Below are 27152 nucleotides of genomic sequence, written 5' to 3'. Positions count from 1 at the left end.
CATAACTAAGAGGATGGAAGGAATTTTGGATTTGTTTTTTCTCTATAGCATTATTAAGGGAATAAAAATTGGAATTTAAGTAGTGAAGGCTAACTGATTAGCAAGCAGCATTATGATTTCATGCATGTGAAAGAGGTGTAGTGCTATTAATTTGTGCTTTAACACTAGAACTCACTGATCACACAAGTGATGTAATGTATCCACAGTGACAGTTTGAGTCCTGGGCTCTACGGTGGCCATTTGTAGCCACTTCACTCTTCTTTTTTCAGCCATTTTCACCATGTTAATGCAAATGAAATGAAACTTCCCAAGGGTCTGGATTTTTTTTCAGATTTTTTAATTTTTAACTTCAGCTCCTTGAATATATGAATAATATACACTGTACATCAAATTTCATCTTATATTCTTCGTTTCCAATAGGGGGCGTTTGATGGCTTACCACACACCAATGGACCAAAAGAATGACACTATTTTGACATAGGTTTGATCTTAAGGATCTACTAGTTTGTGTTTGTGCATGACATTGCAGCACAAACATGTATTTGCAAGATAGACTGGAATAAATAATCCATCCATTCACTTCCGCTTATCCTTTTCAGGGTCGCGGGGGGCGCTGGAGCCTATCCCAGCTGTCATAGGGCGAGAGGCAGGGTGCACCCTGGACAGGTCGCCAGTCTGTCGCAGGGCCACCATCCGCCCTGATGGTGGAATTGAACTCAGGACCTTCTTGCTGTGCGGCAACATTGCTAACCACCGTGCCACCGTGCTGCCCATTTCATTATCATTGTATTATTGTATCATTGTTATAAGGAGAAATGCTTTGTTATTTTAAGAAATGACCTCTGTTTCTGTATTGTTTACAGCTCAGACCTTAACTCATCAGATTCCTCGTTGCCTCAGTGTAAAGGCCTCAAACCCAATAACATTTAAATGTGGACTCAGGTCAAGTTCTTTGCAAAATCCCATGGAAGTGAGGTTTATATTTGCTGCACACAACTGCAGTGGCTCACTTCTCTTGTACTGGCAACAGCAATAAACACAGGGTAACAGCTTAATGATGGAGTTTAAAAGCCTCAGCAAGGTGCAGCATCTGAGGATCGTCTCTAACAGACTGATTCAGCCCCACTGTCACAAGGACAGACACAGAAAATCTCTCATATCTCATCCACTGACTCTCTACAATGCAGTACATCTGTCTAGCAGAGTGTAATGTTCTTTTCTTTTGCACCCTTGGAAAAATGGACATGTCATATGATATTTCTTACTACATTTAGTAAGCTATTACTTCTTGTTTACCAAATAAGATGTATGTTTTTATATATGTAAGGATTGCTGCAATAACAGGAATGACTGAAAACTAGTTTCAACCAGTCATAAGAAAGTAATCAATTATAATGGTAATTCTAGTAACCCTGTAGGCACAGATGGCTTGTTATTATTATTTAGCTGGCATTAGAAAACCATGTAGACCCTCTGGTGAAAGATTATAGCATAAAATGACCCTGCAGGTCGCCCTGTACTAATTCACTAGCTGTTTTCTTTTAATAAAGACTTTTCTATTCTGTGATAAGTTAGTCAGCCCAGGACAGCTGACTGTGTCTCTTATAACAAAGAAAAATCAACATATTTACTATAAAGTTGTGATACCATCATAATAGTCCGAGGTGGCGTCCAGCAGCTGGTCTAAACTGGGAAGCTCCAGCCCGCCCATATTCCTATGCTCTTACCAAGCACACGTACAGGCCCCTCCTATCGCCTCTTCTCATGTCTCCACGCAGAGAGGATCGGGAAGCATACTGATCCGAGGTGAGTCTCTTTTTTCCTGTTTTTGCTCTCGATGCCTGACAGTGATAGAGAACGGTGTGATTATTGATAGAAAATGTACTGGTTGTTAAAGATAGTCAGCCTGATATAAAACAGATCCAGTCTGAGGAACAGTTCCACTTCAGTTCTAGAGCCACTTGAAATTTAGAAATATTGAAATAGATAGAAAGTAGAAGTCTGGTGAGTGTTTTGGACTCTGGGCATATTTATATTATTATTATCATCAAAGCTATGACGGAAGTCATAATCGAAACTGAGTCGAAACTGAGAACAAATGACAGCAAACTGCACTAGCTTGTACTCAACCCATCGAAGTCAATATTTTTCATCACTCTGCACGAGGAGTAATCAGGTCAAATTGTCTTATGTCCTGAGTGAAAACACTTAGTTCTTGATGCTGTGATTGGCCAGCAGCATCCATTTCCTCTGTCCTAATGGACACACAACAGTTTTAGCTTTAGCACCCCACCCTGTTGTCCCACGAGAACCAAAACCATTAGCTCGAGGTTCCCCTGACACACAATGAAGGCCCCTCAACCCCATCATACACACACACACACACACACACACACACACACACACGCAAAGATCAATATATGGAAAGAGGCTGACTTCCTTCTTCCTTTCTTCATACACTTCATAAATATATAATGTGAGCTCAGCTTCATTTCACCAGCAGCCACAAACTCTGATATCATTTAAATAGAGATATAACATATGTAACTGTCTTATGTTATATATGTCTTATAATTAACTAAAATAAACATATTAAACTATAAGATGGGCGATCGTGGCTCAAGAGTTGGGAGTTCGCCTTGTAATCGGAAGGTTGCCAGTTCGAGCCCCGGCTCGGACAGTCTCGGTCGTTGTGTCCTTGGGCAAGACACTTCACCTACCGCCTACTGGTGTTGGCCAGAAGGGCCGATGGCGCAATATGGCAGCCTCGCCTCTGTCAGTCTGCCCCAGGGCAGCTGTGGCTACAACTGTAGCTTGCCTCCACCAGTGTGCGAATGTGAGAGTGAATGGGTGGATGACTGGACGTGTAAAGCGCTTTGGGGTCCCTAGGCGGGACTAGTAAAGGCGCTATACAAATACAGGCCATTTACCATTTACCATAAAATGTGTGTTGTTACAAATTCTGTTACATAGAGAGTAAATACAGTCACAGGTCTACTTGTTCAGCTGTTCTTCAGTGCAAATAACTAAACAATCAATCACGTGGCAGTAACTCGATGCATTCAGTCACAAAGTCGTGAAAAACCTGCAGAAATTAAAAACTAAGGATCAAAATGAGGAAGAAAGGGGATTTAAGTGGCTCTCGTTGTCACTTAATGGTTGTCGGTGCAGGATATACTGATTTGAGAATTTCAGATACATCTGATCTGCTATAGGATTTTTTTCACACAATCTGTAGGGTTAATGGGGACAACATGCCAAACCTTAAAGCAGACTGGTTACATCGTCTGACGTCTGTCAGCCATAACACGGGCTCACCAAAATCAAATATCAGAAGATTGGAGAAATGTTGCCTGGATGAGTTTTGATTTCCGCTGGGACATTCAGATGATATGATAAGAATCTGGTGAAAACACATGAAAGCACTGATCGTCCTGCCTTGTATCAACAGCTGAGGCTGGTGATTGTGTGATTATGGGCGATATTTTCAGAGCACACTTGATGTTGAACCGAGTATGATTTAAATGTCCCGCCATGTTATTACTTTTTTCAAGTAATGAGTAAAGTAAGGGATTACTATTGCAAAAAAGTAATTTGATTACTGTTACTTTCCCATAGGCACGCTGCGTTACTGCGTTACTAAACTGTGATTTTGTTTGTGAGAGTGTCTCATGACTAATGTTCCCTCTAAGCTGCGCGCGTGCGCAATTGCGCACTGCTGGCACGTCTCTGCGCACAGAAAATCTGCGTTGCGCACAAAAAAAAAACTCACCTGAATTGAAATTAAAATTAATTCTTTAACAATTCTGTTTTGCAGTGTTAGTCAGTAAGTGACTGGCTGCTCCCGTATGGGATTAGAACGATGCCACCGTATCCAATAGTCCAGCCAATGATGGATTCACATTCATATATACGTCCTTATTCATCCTTATGTGCCGATACCGGTGTTTTAGCTAGCAAAGCGTTGTGGCTGATGTGGAGTGAAGCCACGTTAATGACAACGTGGACAACCATTGAAGATGTGAGCAGGACAGACAGAACAATTGACGGAAACAGTGTGGACTTTATACCAATTTTTAAATTGTGTTGATCGACCATGTAAAACCAGAGTTATGATAAAAATATCTGCAATGTTTGGTTTTCTTCCTGAATACTGTCATCGTTTATATTTACTGCGGGAAAACGGTAAGGAAAACGTTCAAAAACACTCTCCGCCTGTGAGCAAAAACAAAACCAAAAAAACCCACACCCTTTCCTATTAGTCGAAAAATGTACCATGTCAACCAATCACAAAATGATATGGCAACATCGCACTTAGTTGTTTAGGAAGGGGGGAAGTTTTAGGAGTGACGGTGGTGTTTTGAGATGTGAGAGATTTTCGACATTTAGCGCAAATCTTGTGTAGTTAGTGTGTAGTGTAGTCAATAGTTTTGTTGTGTGTGTCAGAACAATGAGGCGACTGCTGAATGTTACAGGTGTTACAGCAGTGATACATCTGCTGTTGTCAGGCCTGCAGGTTTCAGGCTGTTGTTCTCCTTCATCTCATAGTGACAGAAATTATTTTTTGGAGTGGCACAAATAATTTGTGTGGCATCAGATTTGATGCAGAACAGCTGATTGTTCTGTAAATAGTTTGAAATGCTTATTTTTAAAAAATGCCTTGGCTGCATTTTTAGGTAAACAGCTGCAAAAAACTTTGTTGTTTTCATAACTCAGTTTCTTTTTTGAAGGAGTAACTATATAATTAATTGCCCAACGTTGGTCATTATATAATGTATTTTGCAGACAGAGAGTTACAGACTCTCTCCCAGACCACAGACTCATAACACAAGTCAGAGCTTTATACAAAAAAAGAAGAAGAAGAAGAAAGTTTTGTTTTCAAAATTGGAGTTCAAGTTATTTTTACTTCCAGCAGTGTTAACACACTACACAGGACATGAACAAGATTTTTTTTAATTTTCATTGTAAGTGGGCTAAAGCAGTTAATTAAAAGTAGTCTAACATAAAAGCTGTAATTTGATTATTTTAATAAACCATGTAACTTGGATGGATTCGATGCTGGCGTGACCACAGTGCACACGTCTGCTGTTGCTCACAGTGGTCCAAGGGACCGCTCAGGGAGTTTGTGTGTTCGCTCAGACACATGAAAAATTAGAGGGAACATTGCTCATGACCAGTGTTGGGACTAACGCGTTATTAAGTAACGCGTTACAGTAACTACGTTATTATTGTGGTAACGAGCACGGTAACTAGTTATTATGCCAAAATCAGGAACGCGTTAATCGTTACTGGGATTTAGATAGGGTCGTTACTCGTTACTTCGTGTGGTGGCTATCGCGGAGCTTCCACAGATTCTGTAACATTAGCAAGTGGTGGAGGCCAGCAGGTGGATGAGAGAAAGGGGAGGCAGAAGGAAAAGAGACCCGAGGCGGCCGCCGGTCCGAGTGTGAACTGAACTTCAGGTAAGAAGTTATGACCTGCAGTCTATCTGGGTCAGATATAAACCAAGTTTAGGTGGAGTTTATTTTCGTTATGCTAACTTTTTCCGTACTGCGTACTAGCTATACAGCTGGGTGGGTGCTATGAAGTTAATGTTGAACTTTATTTTGTTCATAAGTTATTAGAGTTGCCAACCGTCCCGTCTGGTATTCAGAGAAAATATTACGCGTATTGAGGTGAAAAGGAACAGTTTGTCCCATAATTCAGCTACAATGAAAAAGACACAAAGCTGGAGTTATTCTGTGTCTTTGCTGCACAGCTGCCTCTCCTTCGCTCATTCTCCCCCTCCCTCTCCCGTTTCTACTTCAATCATGAAAACTGATCAATGATCAGCTGATCGGCTTTTCTCTCTTGTTTGTTTATCGGTCACTTTGCGCCAGAAAGAGGAAACCAGCCGATGTCGCGTTAAAAAGCAGCACGTTTAAGCTTGATCAGCTGTTGTTAGAATTTATTTAATATTAATTTCTACTATCAGCTGATGTTTGCTGGAGCCACAGCTGCAAAAAAGCTGCTGGTCATGATATCGGTTTGGTCATCTGGTGAGAGGGAAACATGAAGATGAAACCAGGAGATGTCCTTACTGAATCATCAGAGCTGTGATGGAGAAACAGGTTTACCTTTTAGGTGACATAAATGAGTTGAAGGGAAGTTATGAACTGTTTCTGAGAGACAGATAACCCCAGGATCCTTTTTTTTATGTAGCTGACAGCTGGTAACTGTGCAGGGGCGGATCTAGCAAAGTTTTTGCCAGGGGGGCCAGGTAGGGCATTAACAGGGAGAGGGGGGCACAAAGAAATACTTTTCTTTCTTATTCTCATTTAAAATGTCTGGCTTTTAAAAAATAATTATCTCAATCTTACAACAAACGATTGATGCATATATACCATCAAGACAGTGAACATCACTGTCACAACAGCGTTTGTTTTCATTCAAAGGCTTTATGATTTTTCCTGTAATGGTGGGCCAGTCTCTAGTCAAAATGCTCGGGCCAATTTTCTGTCCCAGTACAGCCTGTATGCAGCTCATCTGCAGTCTGGAGTTGCCTACATCTTCCTATTCAGAAGGCAGAATTTCCGAGTTCTGAGTACAATCAAAGCACCACAACTGCAGTTTTTGTGTTGGATGTAAAAGGCGCACATGACGCTGTGACGTAGGCTAGAATCATGGCAGCAGTCAATGACTGTCCAGGCGTGGGATTTCTCTCGTAGAAATATGCACATTATCTTTTCCTTTCTATTGGTAGGTGGCACAGTGCACTTGTGGGAAGTAAGCAAGCTAGAAGACTGTAAAAGTTATGGAAGCAACACATTAACAAGAGAATTCTGAGTAAAACCAAAGTTACTTTCCCTAGTAACTAGTTACTTTGAAAGTAACGAGTAACTTGAAGTAACTGAGTTACTTTTGATAGAAGTAACTAGTAATGTAACTAAGTTACTGTTTTAAAGTAACTTACCCAACACTGCTCATGACAATGACTTACGAGCTTGCGACGTCTGTGGCAGCTGCAGACGTGTGCAGATCAACAATAGATAATATGGAGCGGGGGAGAGAGTACGACTATGCAGCATTTAAATCTTGGAAGTACTGACATTACTTTGAGTTTGATTCCATAAAACATGACCAACATTAGCGTCCACTGGGGAAGAAAACTTCTTTTTACAGCATAAAAATTAAACTTCAAGTCTGAGGAAGCACATAGCACGCCGGTCATCTTATTTCCACTATTTCCATGTGGGTTTTTTTTATGTGTAATGTCTTTACTCATATTGGTAAATAGACTTTAAAAAGGATTTACAAAGGGTAATATATAAAATTACCAAGTATCTTTATAACTCTGTGTTATATAACCAGTCAGGTTTTTGGCCACTTAAAATATGTTAACAAAACTATTGTTATATTTGTTGCATTTTTTCTGCTGGCCCATGGCCAGATTACTCTAGAATTTGGCCAAGACAGAAATGTTGTTTGCAGCCCAAAATGACTTAATATCACTCATGAAGGATGCATTTGACATATATTTCGCATATTATAGACTAACAACTTATTTATAGTAGCTTAAATACAAGCAATCAGTTTTTGGCAGACGATCACTTTTTGGCACAACATGGGAATGTGAAATTCACAGAGAAACGAGTGACATGACCTCTGCGGTACTGGGCAAAACTCCGACAGCCCCACTTCTGCTTAACAGGTGAAAATAGACTCCGAGCGACAGGACTTAGTGCTGCTAAAAGTTTGATTTTATTTATTTTTTCTGCTTTACTTGCATCTATTTGAAAGAGTGAGTGTAAACACAAAAGAATATTTTATTGTATAGCTGGAATATACAGAAAATTCAGTGTTAAATGTTAAAAAAATTTCTTCAAGTCAGAGACTGCTGCATATAATTACTTTTTTGCTTGATGCAATGTAATAATAATGGATTGGATTTATATAGCGCTTTTCAAGGCACCCAAAGCGCTTTACAATGCCACTATTCATTCACTCTCACATTCACACACTGGTGGAGGCAGCTACAGTTGTAGCCACAGCTGCCCTGGGGCAGACTGACAGAAGCGAGGCTGCCATATCGCGCCATCAGCCCCTCTGGCCAACACCAGTAGGCGGTAGGGTAAAGTGTCTTGCCCAAGGACACAACGACCAGGACAGAGATCCCGGGGATCGAACCGGCAACCATCCAGTTACAGATGCGCTTCCCAACCTCCAGCGCCACGGTCACCCGTACATAAAGTTGAAAGATTAAAACTAATAGAACAATTTTTAAGAAGCAACTTTTTCATTTGATTCAATTCAAAAAATAGAATTGGGCTGAAAGGTCTGTTGCTTTATTACATATTCAGGTTGTGTATCATGTTTTTATAAAGTAACTAAGTAATAAAGCAACTAATTACTTTTAAAGATAAGTAATCCATAAAGTAACAAGATTACTTTCTTGGAGAAGTAATCTGTAATTAGTGACTAATTACTATGTTCAAATGGTCACAGCCTATCTGAGTATTGTGTCCATCCATTTACGTGGCGTTCTTCTGATCACTGCTTTTCAGCAGGACAACATACCATAATCACAAAGCTCAAAATATCTCAAACTGGGTTTTGGAACATGTCCATAAATCCTCTGTTGACAGCGTGGGAAAGTTGGAGTGATAAAGCTTTGATACGTTTTTAACAAGATAATACTTTACTTATGTCATATTTTGAAATTCTAATAGTCGTAAAATAAAAAATTATCTCTGTCTGGCTGGCATTTTTTTTTTTTTTTACAAGATGTTGTCTTCATCTACCACCTCTAACTCCACCACCTCTGACCCCAAACATGTTGCCATGGAGACCTACTGGAGGGAAGTACACAGCATTGAGGAAGAGAAGGATGGGGAAGAAGAAGAGGAGGAAGATGAGAGAAAGAGTATGGATGGTATGTCAAACTGACAGCTGAGTCAGATGTCATCTTACTGTTCGGATCCTACGTGATTTGTTCCTTTTAGAGGTGGAGCTTGAGGAGGCGTGGCTGACAGATGCGGGGTTGGCTTCCCTGGTGACGGGCTTGCCATTGGCAGATGAGGAGCCACCGCCAGCTGAGGTGCTGCTGTCCACTTTGACACATCAACAAGCAACCACTGTGAGGAAGAGGCTGGATAACTATAACGAGACACTGAAGAAGAGAAACAGACAGCCAATCAGAGATGTCCGGGATATCTTCACTGAGGTGGGACACAAACATACAAATGCATTTTATATTAAATGCAAAACAAATGTGCAACACAGATGTAGAGATATTTTATGAAATTGTATAGTCAACCATACAATAAATTATGTTTTAGAATATCACAGCAATTTAGATTATAGTCATTGTAAGAAGCTGTGTGTATTAAAATAATTCCTGGGAAATGTAGGGGCAATAGAAAAAGGCTGCATTTTTTCCCCAACTTTTTGTTCCAGCCTGACGACCCAGCAGACAGATGTGTGTACCCCCACTCCCATCATGCTGAACCACCACCAAGTCGATACCACACCACCACCAAGACCATTCGCCGAAGAGCAGACAGAGGTGCGTGTCTGCTCACCTATAAGTGATTCCTGTGGTCCTTTGCAGAGGTTGGTTCTTTATATATCTTTATGTATTTAACCCAGGTTAAAGGCTAAGGGCATAGCCTTGATGCAGATGATGGTTTTATGGTCCTTGGTACCTCTGATAGACACTGCACTGTTGTGTGTGGGTTTGGTCTATTTAGTCACATTTCTAAACAGTATGAACAGTATGAATACAGTATGTATATATATAAACACCCAGCACGCCCCTGCGGGCGGTTTATCCTTCAAGCTCGGGTCCTCTACCAGAGGCCTGGGAGCTTGAGGGTCCTGCGCAGTATCTTAGCTGTTCCTAGGACTGCGCTCTTCTGGACAGAGATCTCCGATGTTGTTCCTGGGATCTGCTGGAGCCACTCGCCTAGCTTGGGAGTCACTGCACCTAGTGCTCCGATTACCACGGGGACCACCGTCACCTTCACCCTCCACATCCTCTCGAGCTCTTCTCTGAGCCCTTGGTATTTCTCCAGCTTCTCGTGTTCCTTCTTCCTTCTGTCCTTCCATGATGGTTCCTCGTCTCCCTCCTCTTTCTTGGGTTTCTGCTGCCTGAGGTATTCACTGAGCACTCGGTCAGTTGGGGCCATCTTCCCAATGTATTCTTGGATGTTCGTTGTCTCATCCTGGACTGTGGTGCTCACACTCACCAGTCCCCGGCCCCCTTCCTTCCGCTTCAGCCTCAGGGTGCTGGACTTGGGGTGAAACCCTCCATGCATGGTAAGGAGCTTTCTTATATATCTATATCTATATATATATATATATATATATATATATATATATATATATATATATATATATGTATATATAGATAGATAGATAGATAGATAGATAGATAGATAGATATACACTGCGTCAGAGTGTCTCTGAGAAATAACTGTAACTAATGTAACTAATTATAATTTCACTACTATTTCATTCAGTGCCTTGTCCCAACATGCAGAGTAGCAGCTTACACTTACTCCCACACAGGTCACTTATATTAATAGTGCTGTGAAACAAATCAGAGACATTTGACACCTTGTGTAATTCACACATGAATTATAGCATGTAAGCTGGGCAGGAAGAGTCCTTTTATATATTGTATGATGTCGTCTAGCATGGAAACATGTCTGTTACTGTATAAAAAGCTCTCAGGAAAAATAGGACTACTCGTTTTTTTGTATGTATATATTCTCTGTTTTCCTCCATAAATGTTTATATTATTTATAAAAGAAGTTCCATAGTAAGTGGGACATCCATGCTTGCCACCAGGCAGTTGAAACTTTCATTCAGCTTTCATTGGATCAGGTGACTGAAGCATCCCTTAGTTATGCTGCTATTGCCACGGGCTTCTGGGGGACCTTCTATGATGCAGTGAACATTTTGTTTTTGTGTTCTGTTGTGTTTACATTTCACTTTTGCATGTCATTAACTTTTGTCTTCTCTCCCATAGCATGTGTTCTGTCCTCGTCTTTCAATGCTCTCCTCTTCCTCACACGCCTCAGGTCGGTCGGTCACAGCAGATGGCTGTCTGTCACTAAGCCTGGTTGTTCTTGTTAAAAAGGAATCTTCCTTCTCACCATCTCTTCATCATCCTCCAGATGGCTGTTGTGTCAATGCACTATATAAATAACTCTAGCTGTGTGATTTGAACAGATCTGAAAAAGGTTTTAAATGATTTGCAATTTGCTATTTTTATTTGCTTTTAACACGATTCTATTTCTGCAAGAGATTTTGTTTGTTTTTTCTCTGTACCTGCTGAGAGCTGTATGCTTTGTGTATTTTACAGTACGACCAACTCTACCCGTGTTGGCTGTTGAAGATCAACTACCAGAGCACCCCTCACCCCCCTCAAACACAGACTCTCTGCATCACGCAAACTCTCCAGGAAGCAAATGCTCTCCGACACATGTCATCGACACAAATGTTCTGACACACGTACATTCTCCAACACACACTGACTCTCACAAATATACCTCTTCCCCTCCTCACACACACTCGTCCCCCGTTAGTCAATTGATGCAACCTGACTGGGTGCTGCGGGACTCTCCGTACTCAGAGGGTGTGGCTGAGCACAAAAGGGGCAAGGCTTGTTGGGACTGTTTACGTTTCCATAGAGACAACAACAGTGAGCTGCAGGTGAGTTTGACCTGCTGCATGCTGAGAGAGGTCTTCCAGTCAAATCTGATTGCTTAGAACACAGGAGGCTGCTAACGGATGCAAAAAAGAGTGTGTGTGTGTGTGTGTGTGTGTGTGTGTGTGTGTGTGTGTGTGTGTGTGTGTGTGTGTGTGTGCGCAGTTTGCATCTATCCCTCCCTCTCAGGGTCTTAGCTGTGCAGGCGACCTGTCGTCACGTGACCTCACACAGCTGTGTTTCATCTCGCACATTGAGCTCACAACCTTCCTGATGACTCTGGGCATCCACACCAAACGCACACGTCCTCCACGCTGCAGGAACCGGGGTGTGTTTCTTTTTTACATAATGATTTGCATTCAGCTTCACAGCAAAGACTTTATAGCATTAGGATATTAGAAAGCTATAGAATAGAATAGAATAGAATAGAATAGAATAGAATTCAACTTTATTGTCATTGCACATGCACAGGTACAGGGCAACGAAATGCAGTTAGCATCCATCCAGAAGTGCTTTAGCCATGATATAGATATATTACAATATATATTGGCAATAATATAGATATGTAAGTATATTACAGAAATGGGTCTATTATGGTATGTTATAATGTGAATATATATAATATTTATATGAAGTATGTTATGAATATTCTATAACTATAAGTATGTACAGGCTGCTATAGCGAGTGATGCTAACACTCTTGCTGGTTAACTTAAGTTTCGCCAATGTAATTATGCATTTTTAACATAAACACAAAAACTAATGTGGAACTAAAAATGGTATATAACCAAAAAAACAAAACAAGATCCAGATCCACATAACAAAGAACATCTCTCCAAACCATTTTTCCTGGATTTCCAAATAGTTGTTATTTTTACAGTAGATGGTGTGTCATCATTGCTCCTTATTGTTTGCAGACAATTTTCAGAGTGGATACAGCAACATTACATTTCCAGTGTAATCAGTGAGAGAGGCAGACATGAAACCGATGTGGAAGTGGTGTGCATCTACTCCACAAGCATAAAAATAGATAAGTTTACTACTATTTTTATTTTTTTCATATAAGGTGTATGTATGTATTTTGCCCACAGAAAAGGGTCATAAAGTCCCCTTACCCCCAACCAGTCGCAGCAGATGACTGCCCTCCCTGAGCCTGGTTCTGCTGGAGGTTTCTTCCTGTTAAAATGAGGTTTTTTCTTCCCACTCTCACCAAAGTAGTTGCTCATAGGGGTCTACTGACTGGGTTTTCTGTGTGTTCTCTGTATTATTGTAGGATCTTTATCTAACAATACAAAGTTCCTTGAGGCAACAGATGTTGTTATTTGGCCCTATATAAATAAAATTAAAATATTTGTGTTTTATTTTTTATTTAAATGACAGCATACAAAAAACAGTCATAATTCTTTTTGATGTATACACTATCAGTCAAAAGTTTGGACAGACTTCCTCATTTAATGGTTTTTCTTTAGTTTCATGACTATTTACATTTTAAATTCTCATCCAAACTATGAATGAACACATACGTAATTATGTAGTAAACAAAAAAGTGTGAAATGACTCAAAACGTGTTTTATATTTTCGATTCTTCAAAATAGCCACCGTTTGCTTTGATTACTGCTTTGCACATTCTTGGCATTGTCTCGATGAGATTCATGAGGTCATCACCTGAAATGGTTTCCAACAGTCTTGAAGGAGTTCCCAGAGATGCTGACTGTGGAGGCCCGGCCATCTGGCACAGCACTCTGTTACTCTCTGTCTTGGTCAAGTAGCCCTTACACAGCCTGGAGGTGTGTTTGTGGTCATTGTCCTGTTAAAAAATAAATGATGGTCCAACCGGATCGGATTGCCCAAACAAATCTCTTCTGCTTGTTGCTTTTCCTTAGTAGTGGTTTCTTCTACTTTGAGGAATCTATAATATGAGATATATTTAGAGTTATTTATAATTTTTTTCTTTGCTGTATAACCCCATATATCTTTCTTCATATATATCTACAATGTAGAAAGTAGTAAAAATAGATAAAACATTGAATGAGAAGGCGTGTCCAAACTTTTGACTGGTAGTGTATTGTCATAGGTTTTTCTTGAAGAAGTGAATTTACCAAACTTAAACTTTTCTCTCCCTTTTTTTTAGATTTAGAGCTTACATCTTAATGCTTGCTGCTTGAAGCAGTATTGCTGTTCCTGTAGTATAAATGTAAAAGAAATGTCGTGCTAATTTTCATGTAATCTATAAATTACTGATCGTCCAACTTTAATTGCCATCTGGGAGTTTCTAGAACTTGCCACCCTCATAAACTAACCAATATAAATCTGAAATTACACTATCATAACAACAAATACTCCAGAATTTAGAGTTAGAGAAAGTACTCTAGGAGAAAGTACTCTAGGTGAAAGTATCTTATCTTATTACCATCTTATCTTCTGTCCACACGTAAAAAACAAATCTGGGTCATCTACATTTCTCTAAATTGACTACAACAAAACAGAATCATCCATCCTACTCCACTTATCATAATAAATAAATAAACATAATTTACATTTTTAAGCAACTTTTCATATTAAATTGTACAATAAATGTACCCTGAAATGTTTAACAACAAAAATCATCTTCCCACTTACATGAAGCAGTACAGAATTATACCGCTCTGCAAGATTTAATGTAACTCCCACGCAGTGTTGGGGAGTAAAGGAATACATGTACCGCCGTTATGTATTTAAAATACAAAATATGAGTAACTGTATTCCGTTACAGATCCCTTCCCAGACGCCTTAACGCCCACTCACATCCTGTGCCATCTGACCTCAGGAATTCGCATGATAAGGTTTTCACAATGAACTCACCCGAAACTCTGGCTGATTGGGACCCACGCCCAGTTTCACACCTTGGCTCAGGCGATTAGAGGATCATCAGGGGGTCCTTTTGTCCCTCTGTGGGGAGACACTCCCACTAGGTTTATATCTGGGACTCTCCACCATTTGACCTTAGAACTGAAGAAGCTTCTCGGATGAGAGGTGAAACGTCTTCAAGTAACTGAAAGAAGTCCAGACGCTTTTCTTTGCAAGCTCCTTTGACTACGATGACCTGGATGGCTGAGAACCTTCACAGACACATTACAGTTACCGTTTAAAAAGGTGGTATTTCGAATACAGTTACTTTGTTGAAATAAATGGATTACACGGCGGTACTTCCCTGTTTCATATTGTGGCGGGTCAGGACTGTTTGGGTTTTGTTTGACAGCTACGTTCTGTTGTTCCAGGTGGCAGCGTTACGGTTGCCATGGTTACAGGGTGACGCTCTCTCTCTGCGTTTCCTGGGTGAGAGAGGCCTTTTTGTTGTTGTGCTAAGCTAATAGGCAGAATGCTACAGGTATAGCTCTAAAGAATGTAGCATCATAGGCAGTGTAGTCCGTGCTGCAGGGAGAATGGACTGCCATACACGTTATGTGTCTGTGAGCGAGGGAGGGAGAAAAAGGAAAAGTATGAGCTGTCATCGAGCAAAAACGGGAGCTGGAAGCATGTAAATATAATAATAACCACTGCAGCCAAGAAGAGTGCCTGACGAGCCCAGTTGTAAGTAAGCTATTAAGACTCGACTGTACACCGTGTTCGTGTTTTCCTCCAAAAACAATAAGTTCCGTTGGAGCAGCCTTTCAACGCCTCTCTCTGTCTCTCCCTAGCACAGTTGAATACGTTACAGAATACATTTTGGGGCATGTATTCTGTATTCTGTAATGGAATACATTTTAAAAGTAACCTTCCCAACACTACTCCCACGCAAAGATGTGTGTAGAAAATCAGCGGTTCTTAACCTTTTTTACCTCTGGGTCTAATGTTTTCACTACAAAGTTGCCCGGGCCGACACTGTATTGAATAAATTGATGTTGCTTTTGGTTTTATATATATTTAATAACTAAATCAAATCTACATCATTTTAATGGCTAAAACCTTGTTAAATAAACACGATGATGACATGATGCAATCTAATAATCCCAAAGAACCTGCACATAAAACAAAATACCAACAATTCATGGAACAAATCAAAATGCAAAGTTAAAATGCTCAAGTCAGGATTAAAAACACAAAATAATTAATAATTCAACTTTACTAAAAGAGACAAGAAAAAAAGAAAAAATAGAATAATGTGTTCATAAAACAAATACATTCAAAATAATTTTCTAATTAAATGAATTCATAAATAAACTGTTATAAAATTTAAATAAAGGGCAAATGAAAATATAGCCTTATAATCTGTGAGTGAATCTGAAAGGGTTTTTTTTCATTGGCAGAACCAGAAGTTATTCTTCAACAAACAGTCACAATAGGCCACTCCCCTTTTATGTTCAGCTGTTAATGAGACACAGATCTAGTCTGGGTGGAATGAGGGAAAGGCTCACTCTCACAGCAGCTTCCAGTGTTGCTCTGAGTCTGGTTCAGGCTTTGGTCTTGGTTACGGCCACAATGGAAAATCCTGATTTACACAGATATGCAGTTGTGAGTGGGACAACCTTATCAAATCAAATCAAAATTTATTTATATAGCACATATTAAAAACAACAATGTTGACCATAGTGCTTCACAGTCAGTAGAAGCATGAGACAATTAAGACAAAACAATAAAACAGGACAACAAACAATACGTGACAACACAACAAGCAAGAACAGCCAACTAGTTAGAATCAAAAGCCAAAGTAAAAAGATGTGATTTAAAAGACTGGATAGACTCGGCTGTACGAATATGAACAGGGAGGTTATTCCAGAGTCTAGGTGTCACGGTTGCAACGGCCCGGTCACCTCTGGACTTCAGTCGAGACCTAGGTTGTGGTAGGAGCCTGTGATTGGACGATCTAAGTGCTCTGTTGGGATTGTACAAGTGGAGTAGTTCAGAAAGATAGCTGGGTGCTAAATTATTCAGAATTTTAAAAGTGAACAAAAGAATTTTAAAATCTATACGATATTTAACAGGGAGCCAATGTAATTTGGCTAAAATTGGAGTTATGTGTTCACAGATTCTCGTACCTGGTAAAAGACGCGCAGCTGCATTCTGAACTAACTGAAGCCGGTAAAGAGAAGAGTGTTGGAGGCCCGAGTAGAGGGAGTTACAGTCGTCCAATCTGGATGTGATAAATGAGTGGATAAGCTTTTCAAGGTCTTTAAAGGAAGGAACGGCTTTGCTTTGGATATCTGACGCAACTGGTAAAAGCTGTTTTTTACCACAGTGGAGACCTGTTTCTCAAGTTTAAAAGAGCCATCCAGGAACACTCCGAGGTTTCTTACAGTGAGCGAGAGATGGCTAGCAGGAGGGCCAAGGGCAGAGTGTGACTATCAAAAACTACGATTTCGGTCTTATTCTCGTTCAGTGTAAGAAAATTTTGTGATAACCAAATTTTAACTTCATGCAAACAGTTGAACAGAGGTTGCAAAGAAGCAGACACATCAGATTTCAAAGGTGAATAAATCTGGATATCATCGGCATAACAGTGAAAGGAGATGTTATATTTTTAAGAAATTAATCCCAACGGCAACATGTACAAAGAGAAGAGAGCAGGACCGAGCACGGACCCTTGAGGCACACCACAATAAAGAGGGGCAGAAGCCGAGGAGTGTTGCCATAGCAACAGAGAACGACCTCTCTGAGAGGTAGGATTTAAACCAAGTTAAAACCGTACCTTTGAGACCAACAACATGTTCCAGTCTTGATAGAAGAATGTTGTGGTTAACCGTGTCAAAAGCAGCAGTCAAGTCAAGTAAAACTAAAACCACAGAATAGCCAGAAGATCATTAAAACCTCTAAGTAAGGCTGTCTCTGTGCTGTGGCGAGGTTTCAAACCAGACTGAAACTTTTCATTAATACCATTTGCATCTAAAAAGGCCTGAAGTTGTTTAGAACTACCTTTTCCAATATTTTGGAAATAAAAGGAAGTCATAATAGGTTGCACAACAGCATGCTTAAAGACAGGCGGTACACAACCTGATGACAATGATGCATTCAGCAGAAGTTAGATACAAGGACCAATAATATGTAAAGCTTCCTTAAAGAAACGAGAAGGAAGAATATCGTGCGGGGAACCAGAGATTTTGAAATGATCAATTATGTCTTTTAAAGCAGAATAAGACACTGGCTCAAACTGTTGAAAGACAGTCAAGCATTCAAAGGCTGGAACTGGGTCTAACCTCATAAACTGAAACTCTTCAAATAAGCCATAAAGTTCTGTCTCTCCTTTTTGCACAGTCGAGGAGCGTATCAGGTCACATTTCACTGCGTGTTATATCTTTATAACCATGCACATGACAAATAAAGAATCTTGAATCTTGAATCATTCCTCTGCAGATGATCAGCTGTTTGACATCTACTCTTTCAAGAATTTACGAGATAAAAGGAACGTTGGAGATTGGCCTATAATTAGCTGGGTCAAGGGATGGCACATAGCGATTATTAGAGATAGGTTGGAGGAAGACATTACTGAAATTAACTCAGAAAGATCAATAGGAGAAAAAGACTAAATGGTACTGAAAGCAGCGGTACATGTTGTTACATCTGTGAGATGATCATGAGTATTTTTTTCTCTAATGGTTAAAATGTTATTTGTGAAGAAGTTCATGAAGTCATTACTAGTTAACGTTAAAGGGATGGTTGGCTCAACAGAGCTATGACTGTTTGTCAGCCTGGCTACAGTGCTGAAGAGAAACCTGGGGTTGTTCTTATTTTCTTCAATCAGTGACGAATAGTAAGATCTTCTAGCTTTACAGAGGGCTTTTTTTTATAAAGCAACAAACTATTTCTCCAGGCTAAATGATGATCTTCTAAATTTGGGATTCCATTTCCTCTCCAGCTTACGAGTCATCCACTTTAGGCTACGTGTTTGAGAATTATACCACGGAGTCAAGTACTTCTGATTTGAGGCTCTCTTTTTCACAGGAGCTACAGTATCCTAGTGAAAAGTTAAAACTATTAACAAGATAATCGACCTCTGTTTGAGTAGCCTTCAGGTACCTGCTCTGCTCTCTTTTGGTACAGGCTACTGAAGATGATAAAAGTGGGTGAACTGTATTCTTAAACCTAATTACAGCACTTCTAAGACATCTACTTTGATGAAATCTATTTCCCACTAAACAAGAGGCTTTTCAGGAAACACTGTTTCAGTTTCAATTCAATTCAATTTTATTTATACAGCGCCAAATTACAAGAACAGTCGCCTCAAGGCACTTTATTTTGTAAGGTAGACCTTACAATAATACATACAGAGAAAAGCCCAACAATCACATGACCTGGTATGAGCAAGCACTTTAGTGACAGTGGGAAGGAAAAACTGTTTTAACAAAAAGAAACCTCTAGCAGAACAGTTTAATGGAGAACGATTAAAAACACTGTCCTCACTGCTGGATCATAAAAAATATTTATAACAATGTTCTGTAATTATTATGTTTATTTAAACATTAATTAATACTTGGAACACAAAACCTTAAAAACTGCTTATTCCAGTATTGAATCAGGTTGGATGGACACATCTGGAAAACAAGAAACAGCTGAAATTAATAAAATGCACAGATACAAAAGGAGATAAACCTAAACAGAAGACATGAGTTAAATGACTTTTCAAAATAAAACAGGAAGCAAGGTAGCAGGAAATGACTAAAGAGAAACAAACAAGCAGATATTACAGAGATAATCTCTACTATAGTAATTAAAAATGTAAAATTAACAATGAAGAGAAATTTAAAAAAATAATAAATCTCAAAAACAGGAAAACTCAGAATAAACCAACAAAACCAGAGACCAATTTCTGATAAACACAAAGACTTCTTAATGTAAGTTGTCCTTAATACCTTTATAAAGATCAGTACTTTGCCTTCCACCCAGCACTACCACTAAACCAATAAGGTATGCATTTTAATACCCCAGAGCATATCAAGATGGGAGATCATGTCGTACTTCTACATTAGGAAGTAAATTCAAGCTTGTCCAGCTATATCGTTTTCGTTCCACCACTGCCCCGTTTCAACTGCTAGTATCACCTCCTTCCTAATTTAGTTTTTTCTTTTCCTGTTTGTCACACATTTGTTTCAGATCATCAAACAGTTTTCATTATTAGACAAAGATAACTCAAGTATATATAAGATTGACTGGTTGTGCAATTCTTGGCAGCAAGTACTGCAATCAAAAATTTGTCATAACTGCTCATGATTTATTTCGCCTCTGTGGATGAAATGTTTTTTATTCTGTTTTTTTTATTCTTGGTATGATGTTCTCTTTGTGAAATGCTTTGTTACACAAACATTTATGTTACACAAACATTTATGTTACACAAACATTTATGTTACACAAACATTTATGTTACACAAACATTTATGTTACACAAACATTTATGTTACACAAACATTTATGTTACACAAACATTTATGTTACACAAACATTCATGTTACACAAACATTCCAAAGACTTTAACTTTTCTCAGATTATTTGGAGATCATCAAGATGTGGTAAACTTGAGACAAGCCTTTGTATTATTTTTGGTCATTTTTGGTTATTTTTGGAACTTTTCCATAGATGCGTTCTACCTGATCTTTCTTATTGGTGAATCATGAACGCGCATCTTAACTGAGGCAAGTGAGGCCCGCGTTTCTGTAGATCTCATTCAGTTTTGTTTTTTGTGACCTTCTGGATGAGTGATTGATTGCACTTGGACTAATTCTGGTAGGCCACTCACTCCCAGGAAGGTTCACTATGTTGTTATTATGTTTTTAAACAGGACCAGGTAGGTTTGGATTAAAATTAGTTTGAGCTGAAACCTGCAAGTGTGACTTTATGAAAAAAAAAAGAAGACATCCAGAAGACTCAAACACTTTCATAGCACTGTGTGTCTTATTACAATGGTTTAACTGTTTATGCATAATAATTTTGATAATCATCCAGAACCCACAACAGTTTTGCCCTTTGCAGCTACCTTATGAGTAAGTGTTCACAGTAAACCCATGTTGGGCTAGCCCATAGCAGTTTAGCCTTTTTGGGCCCCAAAAAACATGGGCAGCCCATTGTGGGTTTGCCATAGGAAAACCCATACTGGTCCCCTTTTGGGTTAGCCCATTAAGGCCCCACAGTAGTTTGATCCCAAGAGGTCCCCTGATTGTCATGGTTTTCAATGGGCAACCCACAGTGGGATTGCTCACCATGGGTGTGGTTTGCCCACCATGGGCACAGTTAACTTGGGACTGGATGGGATAAGCGATAAGGGCAGACCTGAAACTATTTTGCTGCTGAAAAAGCCCCATTAGTAAAACCCTGTACTAAAGGATGTATAAATTGTCTCTCAGAACACTCACTGTATGATTGTTTGTCTTCCTGTCCATTAGACAGTGGTGTGTTTGGCGTTCCTCTGAACACGCTGTTGGAGAAAGACAGGAAGAAGTTTCCTGGGGTCAAAGTTCCTGTCGTGTTCCAGAAGGTGAAGAACGTGTCCTTCTCTATGTCTAATGAAGTTTCAGACAGGGGATAGATCGTTGGCTTCATTAGTCTAAAACTTATGATACTATAGTTTAATCTTATGTGCCTTTGAGCAGTTCAGGAGCAAAAGTGGGTTACTGTTTGGTCAGTAGTTCGATTCTTCAAGTGTCCTTGAGCAAAATATTGAACCCCAAGCTGAAGCATCTATTTACGTGCATGATGTAAAATGTTTAATGCTTATAGTAAACAGTGCTCAGAGTAGATAAGTGCTGAGTCCATTAGCATATGATGTTGGTGATCTAAAGTAGTTGTTTAGCTAACAGCTAGCAAAGTTAGTTTACCTTTGTTTACATCTTGTTTAGAAATTTGTGAAAATAAACAAACAACAGTAACCAGTCACACCCTCCTTTATGTGTGTGTATGCATGCAGCTGTTGTGTATCTTAGAGCAAACAGGCCTGTTGACTGAGGGGATTCTCAGAGTACCAGCATCAGCTGCTAGAGTCAAGGTAACACACACACAAGCATACACTGCTGTTTGTTTCCATACAGAATAGCTGCTGCCACTCAGACAATAGCGCCACATCAGCAGTGGAGGAGGAGAAGTAGAAATCGGAAGTACTGTACTATTATATTATAAAAACTGTGGTAAAAGCTGGCAAGCCAGCTGTGGTGCAACGACACAACACACCATGTAGCAAAAATGGGGAGGTGCGTGACCTGCAGACACGTTCAACTTTGGCACACTATACCATTCATGAGGCACGTCATGCACTGAAAGTCTACCTGCAAAAAGCGTCTGTTGTTGGTTGAAGGGAGTGTCAAAAACGTGGTGCAACCAGTCTGTGGGCTACTATCCATTATCCATTTGAAGAGCAAAGTTATAACACACAACAAGCTGAAGTGAAACTGAGTGTGAAAGATTACCACTGCAGCCAGTCTGTAATTTCCACATCTCTTTCATTCGCCATGAACTGCCTGTCACTCCCTTCCCTGTTCCATCACAATTGTCAACCAATCAACATTTGAACAATGCATAGGTTCTCTGTCTTCAGCAATGCATAGTTAGGATGTTGGATGACTGGAGGTGCATCATCACGGGCAAAGCAAGATCAACATTCCCAGATCCTCAAACACGAACCTTAACCTAGCTCTAACCTATAACCCGAAAGCTGTTCTGAACCCAACACTAGTCCTAGTTTTTAGGTAACAAACGAATGGTTATCAAATTGTTTTTCTCTTTAGATGATGCTTTAACATAGCATCGTAGTAAGGTCAAGACAGCAGCTAAGTGGTGTTTGTTTCTAGATTTTGAGATGGTCTAAACTCAACATTGGTCCTCACAAAAGATGGAAACACACTCTGACACACTTTAAAATGACTTTTTACATTCTGGAAAACTGAGTATGTCTGCCTGTGTGTATCTATGTCTGTGTGTGTGTAATACCTACCTGTTTTTGTCTGATTCTCTGTCTTTCTCCCTGCTGTCTCTCTGTCCACCTCTCCGTTTGCTTGCAGTGCCTTCGTAGAGAATTAGACAGGTGCTATGAGGGATTTGACTGGTCTGCACTGAGACAGGTGGACGCTTCCAGTCTGTTGAAGCTTTTCATCAGAGAGCTGCCAACCCCTCTGCTGACACACACACACCTGTCCACCTACCGCTCTGTACTGAGTATGTGTGCACACACACAAACACACATTTTCATCATTTAAATGTGTTTGCATTACATGAAGTGTTTCTGTGTGTCCCTGCAGGTATCCCCTCTGAGCTCCATCAGGTTCAGGCCCTGCAGCTGCTGACGTTGCTTCTTCCAGAAGCCAACAGAGAAATTCTGAGAGTAAAGCTTCACCCAGACATTGTCTACACACACAAATGAGACACACACAGAGTTCCACACAAACACAAGTGAGAGAGAATTGGGCAAACAGTGAGAAGCAGAACGAGGGCAGTATACACACAGTACACATATGTCACAGCCTAAGAGAGCATGGGACAGCACGTTATAGGGAATCTTTTAGTTTTACAGACAATTTAATATCATTAAAATATATTTATACCCTTGTAAACTCATTTAAGTCTTCACTTAACCTTCATTTGACAGACAGACAGACAGACAGACAGACAGATAGACAGATAAATAGATAGATAGATGATCAGCTAGGTGAGTGACTCCAGCAGATCCCAGGAACAACATTGGGGATCTCTGTCCAGAAGAGTGCAGTCCTACGAACAGCTAAGAAAATGCGCAGGGCCCTCAAGCTCCCAGGCCTCATGTAGAAGACCTGAGCTTGACGGATAGACCGCCCGCAGATGCAAGAGGGAAATCGTCTTTGGAGCTTCAGGTCACGGGGGTTCTGCTCTCCAAATCAAGGTCCCCCACGCTATCCAAACCTACACACACAAACACAGACACACACTATATTGCCAAAGGTATTCACTCACTCATCAAATCGTTGAGTTCAGGTGTTCCAATCACCTCCTTGGTCATAGGTGAATAAAGTCAAGCACCTGTGCATGCAGACTGCTTCTACAAACACTTGTTGAAGAGAAGGGCTCTCAAGAGGTCAGTGAATTCTAGCATGGTACCATGATCAGATGCCAACTGCTAAAGTGTTAATTTGACAGCAGATTTAGATTAGGTATATCCCTAGTCTTTTCACTAAAATATAATTTAGTTTTAGTCCAGATTTAGCCACCTAATTTTTGTTTTTGTCTTGTTTTAGGTGAGTATATATTTTTAGATTATAGTAGACTAAATCTTTAGGTCACCAAATCTTAAGGTGTCATATGTATGTCCACAATACTCTTCCTCCAAAACATTGACATTTTGTCACATTTTCATGAGGAACAGGGTGATTAGGTGTTAGCTGAACCCCTGTCTCTATCCCTGTTTGTCAGCGGCAGATCAAATGTCTAACCTTACTGCACAAGATTATCACTTCTGGCTCACTTCCTGCCTTGTCTCAGAAGAAACATTTTCATCTCGTTTTTATTCGTGGACGAACGTTTCGATGCCTTTCATTCATTTTTATTCAGTTATTGTCTTGTTTTTGTTAGAAAAAAAGTTTGTTGATGAAAAATATAATAAAAATTAGTCAACAAAATTAATACTGCTACTAAATATTCCATAGTCAAATGTGCAGGGTCAATGGATGCTGAGGGACGTTGCCAATTTTCTAGTGAATCACTGCAGAGCTACAGTGATTGTTATGGTTTTCTATTATGAATACATTATGGATTTATGAGATTTGTAAATCATTGCATTCTGGACCAAAGTGCAGTACTCACAGACGGAAAGTTAACTTAAGGCGCAGCTTATTCGCCGGGAAAAACAACTCATCAAAGAAGAGAACTTCACAAAACAAACCTAACGTAAACCTAAACTAAACTGACACTGAAAGCGAGATACTAGGAAACACGGCTCGAAACATGACTGGAGAAAACACAGTACAAAGAGAGAGTAGGTTAGGTTAACCACCCAACAACAAGCAAGGGTAGGCTGAGGACTAAAAGACACAGGTAGGATCACGAGAGGATTAGGAAACAGGAAGAAACACAGCCGGGACCAATCAGACATGATGTGACGAAGGAAGGCAAAACTAGATACACCGGGGTAGGAGACAGACTATCAAAATAAAACAGGAAATACGCCACGCACAGACACGGACTCAGAGACACGAGCTTAACATCACAATAATACTGACACAGTACAGAGGGAACATAAGGACAGGGCCTAGACAGGAGACATGACTGACTGGGGAACAAGAGAATAAACATGAAGACCTAGAAATCACAAACCCAGAAGAACTAGAGATCTAGAAATAAGAAACAGAAACCAAACCCTAATAGTCACGAACCCTGATGAAATCAAAAAGAAAAGTACAAAACCTGAAACACTGGGTCACCAACCCAGGACCATGACAGACTTTTGTTTTTTGTGGTTCCAGGCTCTGCTGGTCTTCCTCCGTATGGTGGTCTCTCATCAGGATCAGAACCGTATGTCTCTGTGGAATGTGTCCATGGTGATGGCACCCAACCTGTTCCGTCGTCACCATGGAAACAAGCGCTCAATTGCTAAACGAGATGAGATGGAGGAGGCAGTGGGTGGAGCTCAGCTGATCCGGCTGATGATCATTCACCAGGACTTGCTTTGGACCGTAAGTTTCAGGACACACCTGCATAGTCTCGGTGCCCCTAACCCCCGATGACGTCTCGTTCTCTTTGATAGGTCCCCAAGTTTCTACTGTCTCAGGTGAGACAGATGAACCAGGTGTCCATTCAGAAACAGCTTGGCCTGAGCTGGACCAGTAGACTTTTGAGGAAGAAGAATGACAAGAATGAAAGAGATCAGGTGAGACAGAGACCAGGGCCAAGGAAGACAGAGACTAGGACCTGGAAAGACCAAGAACTGCATGAGATGGGCACCAAAACAAGGTGAGACAGAGAACAGATAAGAAGAGAGAGAAATCAGGTTTGGTACAGGTCAGGACCAAAGGAGATCGAGTCCAGAATCAACTAAGAAACAAGGTTAGTCAAAGACCACAGGCATGCGGGACAGAGTCCGGGTTCAGCGTGCTTTCTGTTTGTGTCTCTGCAGATCACAGAGCTGTGTGAAGGTGTGATCAGAGTTCATGCTCCTCTACACACCAAGATTTCCATGGTGATACAACTTGAGGAACAGACAACAGCCAAGGACATAACGTCCCGCTTCGAGTGTGAGAACAGGTGACAAAATCTCTCTCACACATAGATGCACATTTATCTGACTTCTGTGAAGATCCACACCTATGGTCCCCACACTGAAGGAAAAACTGACTTTTGTTTACCATCCCTGTCTTTCTCCTTCTGTCTTTGTTTTTCTCTGATCAGTCCAGTTCAACATCTGTATGAAGTTGGAGGAAACATCTGTGAGTCACATTATAACATCGTGATAAACACCTGACGGACTGGATGTTAAATATTAAAGCTGTCTCTCTGCCTGTCTCTCAGGTGAGCGTCGTCTTCATCCTGACTGTGTTCTGTTGGATGTTTACAGAGTTAATCCCCACTGTGATTGGCTAATTAAACCCTGACAACCTGTCTCAGAACCTGTTTCAAGTGTCTCACCACCTCTCTCATTAATGCCTCCCCACCGGTCGACACATGCACCACCACCTGTCTCGTTGCCCTCACTCCACGTCTCAGCTCGTGCTTTTTGCTGTCACAAAAACACTGGCACCAGCCTCATCACACACAAGTGGATCCAAACTTCCCTTTATCATGAACCACTCCTTTGTTCATACAGCAGCTGTTGGCATGACATCACAGTAACATTGTCCTTTATCGAACAATTGTTCAGTCTGTTTTTTATCTTTCTGAATTTGGTTTGTCCTGGCAGATTAGTCACATCTTCTCCTGCTCCGGTCTTTATTTACTGCTGTTGTTTCTGTACATCTGAACAAATGTGTTTATTAATGATGCTCATATTAAAACTTGAATATGTACTGATGGCAAGCTGTCTCCACCTGCTGGTCAATGTGTGTAATTAAAGATGAAGTCTTCTCTCTGTATGAATGAATGTATGAAAATAGAGGATACACCAATAACATCAAATAATTTAATGTAAATAATAAGCAGACCATACAGTATATAATGTATCACTGAAATCAGAGCAGACACTAGGTTCAAATTACCATCGTGGTTTGTGGGCTCAACCTAGTCGTCAAGGTTACTAACCCAGTTGCTGTGAGCTTAAAGATTCTCAGATCTACATGCATTCATCTCTTTTTTCTTACTGCATGACTTAAACTGACTTAAAACAGCGTTTTACTCATTTGTCTTTTTTATCGCTTTAGACCTTTCAAGTAGAAACCTCTATCACAAAATAAAGTATAGGCCCAACATTGTAATATTAGTATATACATACACTGGCATCCTCTTGCCCTGCCACCATCAAGTGGTGATCAGTCAACAGCTCTGTTCTTCTCTTCAATCAAGTGTACAAGATATGCTGTAGAGCTGGTCAAATGTGATTACTAAATTT

At 40.2% G+C, this 27152-nt stretch overlaps 1 protein-coding gene across 2 annotated transcripts; it reads left to right on the top strand.

Moving 5' to 3' along the window:
- The first annotated feature begins 1775 nt into the window (after positions 1-1775).
- arhgap28 (Rho GTPase activating protein 28) lies at positions 1776-26623 on the top strand. Of its 2 annotated transcripts, none has more exons than XM_087845561.1 (15): positions 1776-1806; positions 8764-8911; positions 8982-9202; positions 9436-9544; positions 11348-11697; positions 11858-12020; positions 21040-21131; positions 21561-21638; positions 22648-22801; positions 22885-22967; positions 25078-25287; positions 25359-25481; positions 25728-25855; positions 26000-26037; positions 26120-26623. In XM_087845561.1, exons 2-15 carry the CDS (start codon positions 8764-8766, stop codon positions 26200-26202), a joined length of 1980 nt encoding a protein of 659 aa, XP_087701687.1. In that variant the 5' UTR covers positions 1776-1806; the 3' UTR covers positions 26203-26623. The 2 variants fall into 2 exon arrangements, with proteins under 2 accessions (XP_087701687.1, XP_087701688.1); XM_087845562.1 differs by having other exon boundaries at positions 26005-26037; positions 26120-26146.
- The last annotated feature ends 529 nt before the right edge of the window (positions 26624-27152 follow it).

The sequence above is a fragment of the Neolamprologus brichardi genome, chromosome 9 (genome assembly GCF_056152115.1).
Source record: "Neolamprologus brichardi isolate AB-2024 chromosome 9, ASM5615211v1, whole genome shotgun sequence".
Classification (NCBI taxonomy): Eukaryota; Metazoa; Chordata; class Actinopteri; order Cichliformes; family Cichlidae; genus Neolamprologus; species Neolamprologus brichardi.
This window is presented reverse-complemented; position numbering and strand designations above follow the sequence as displayed.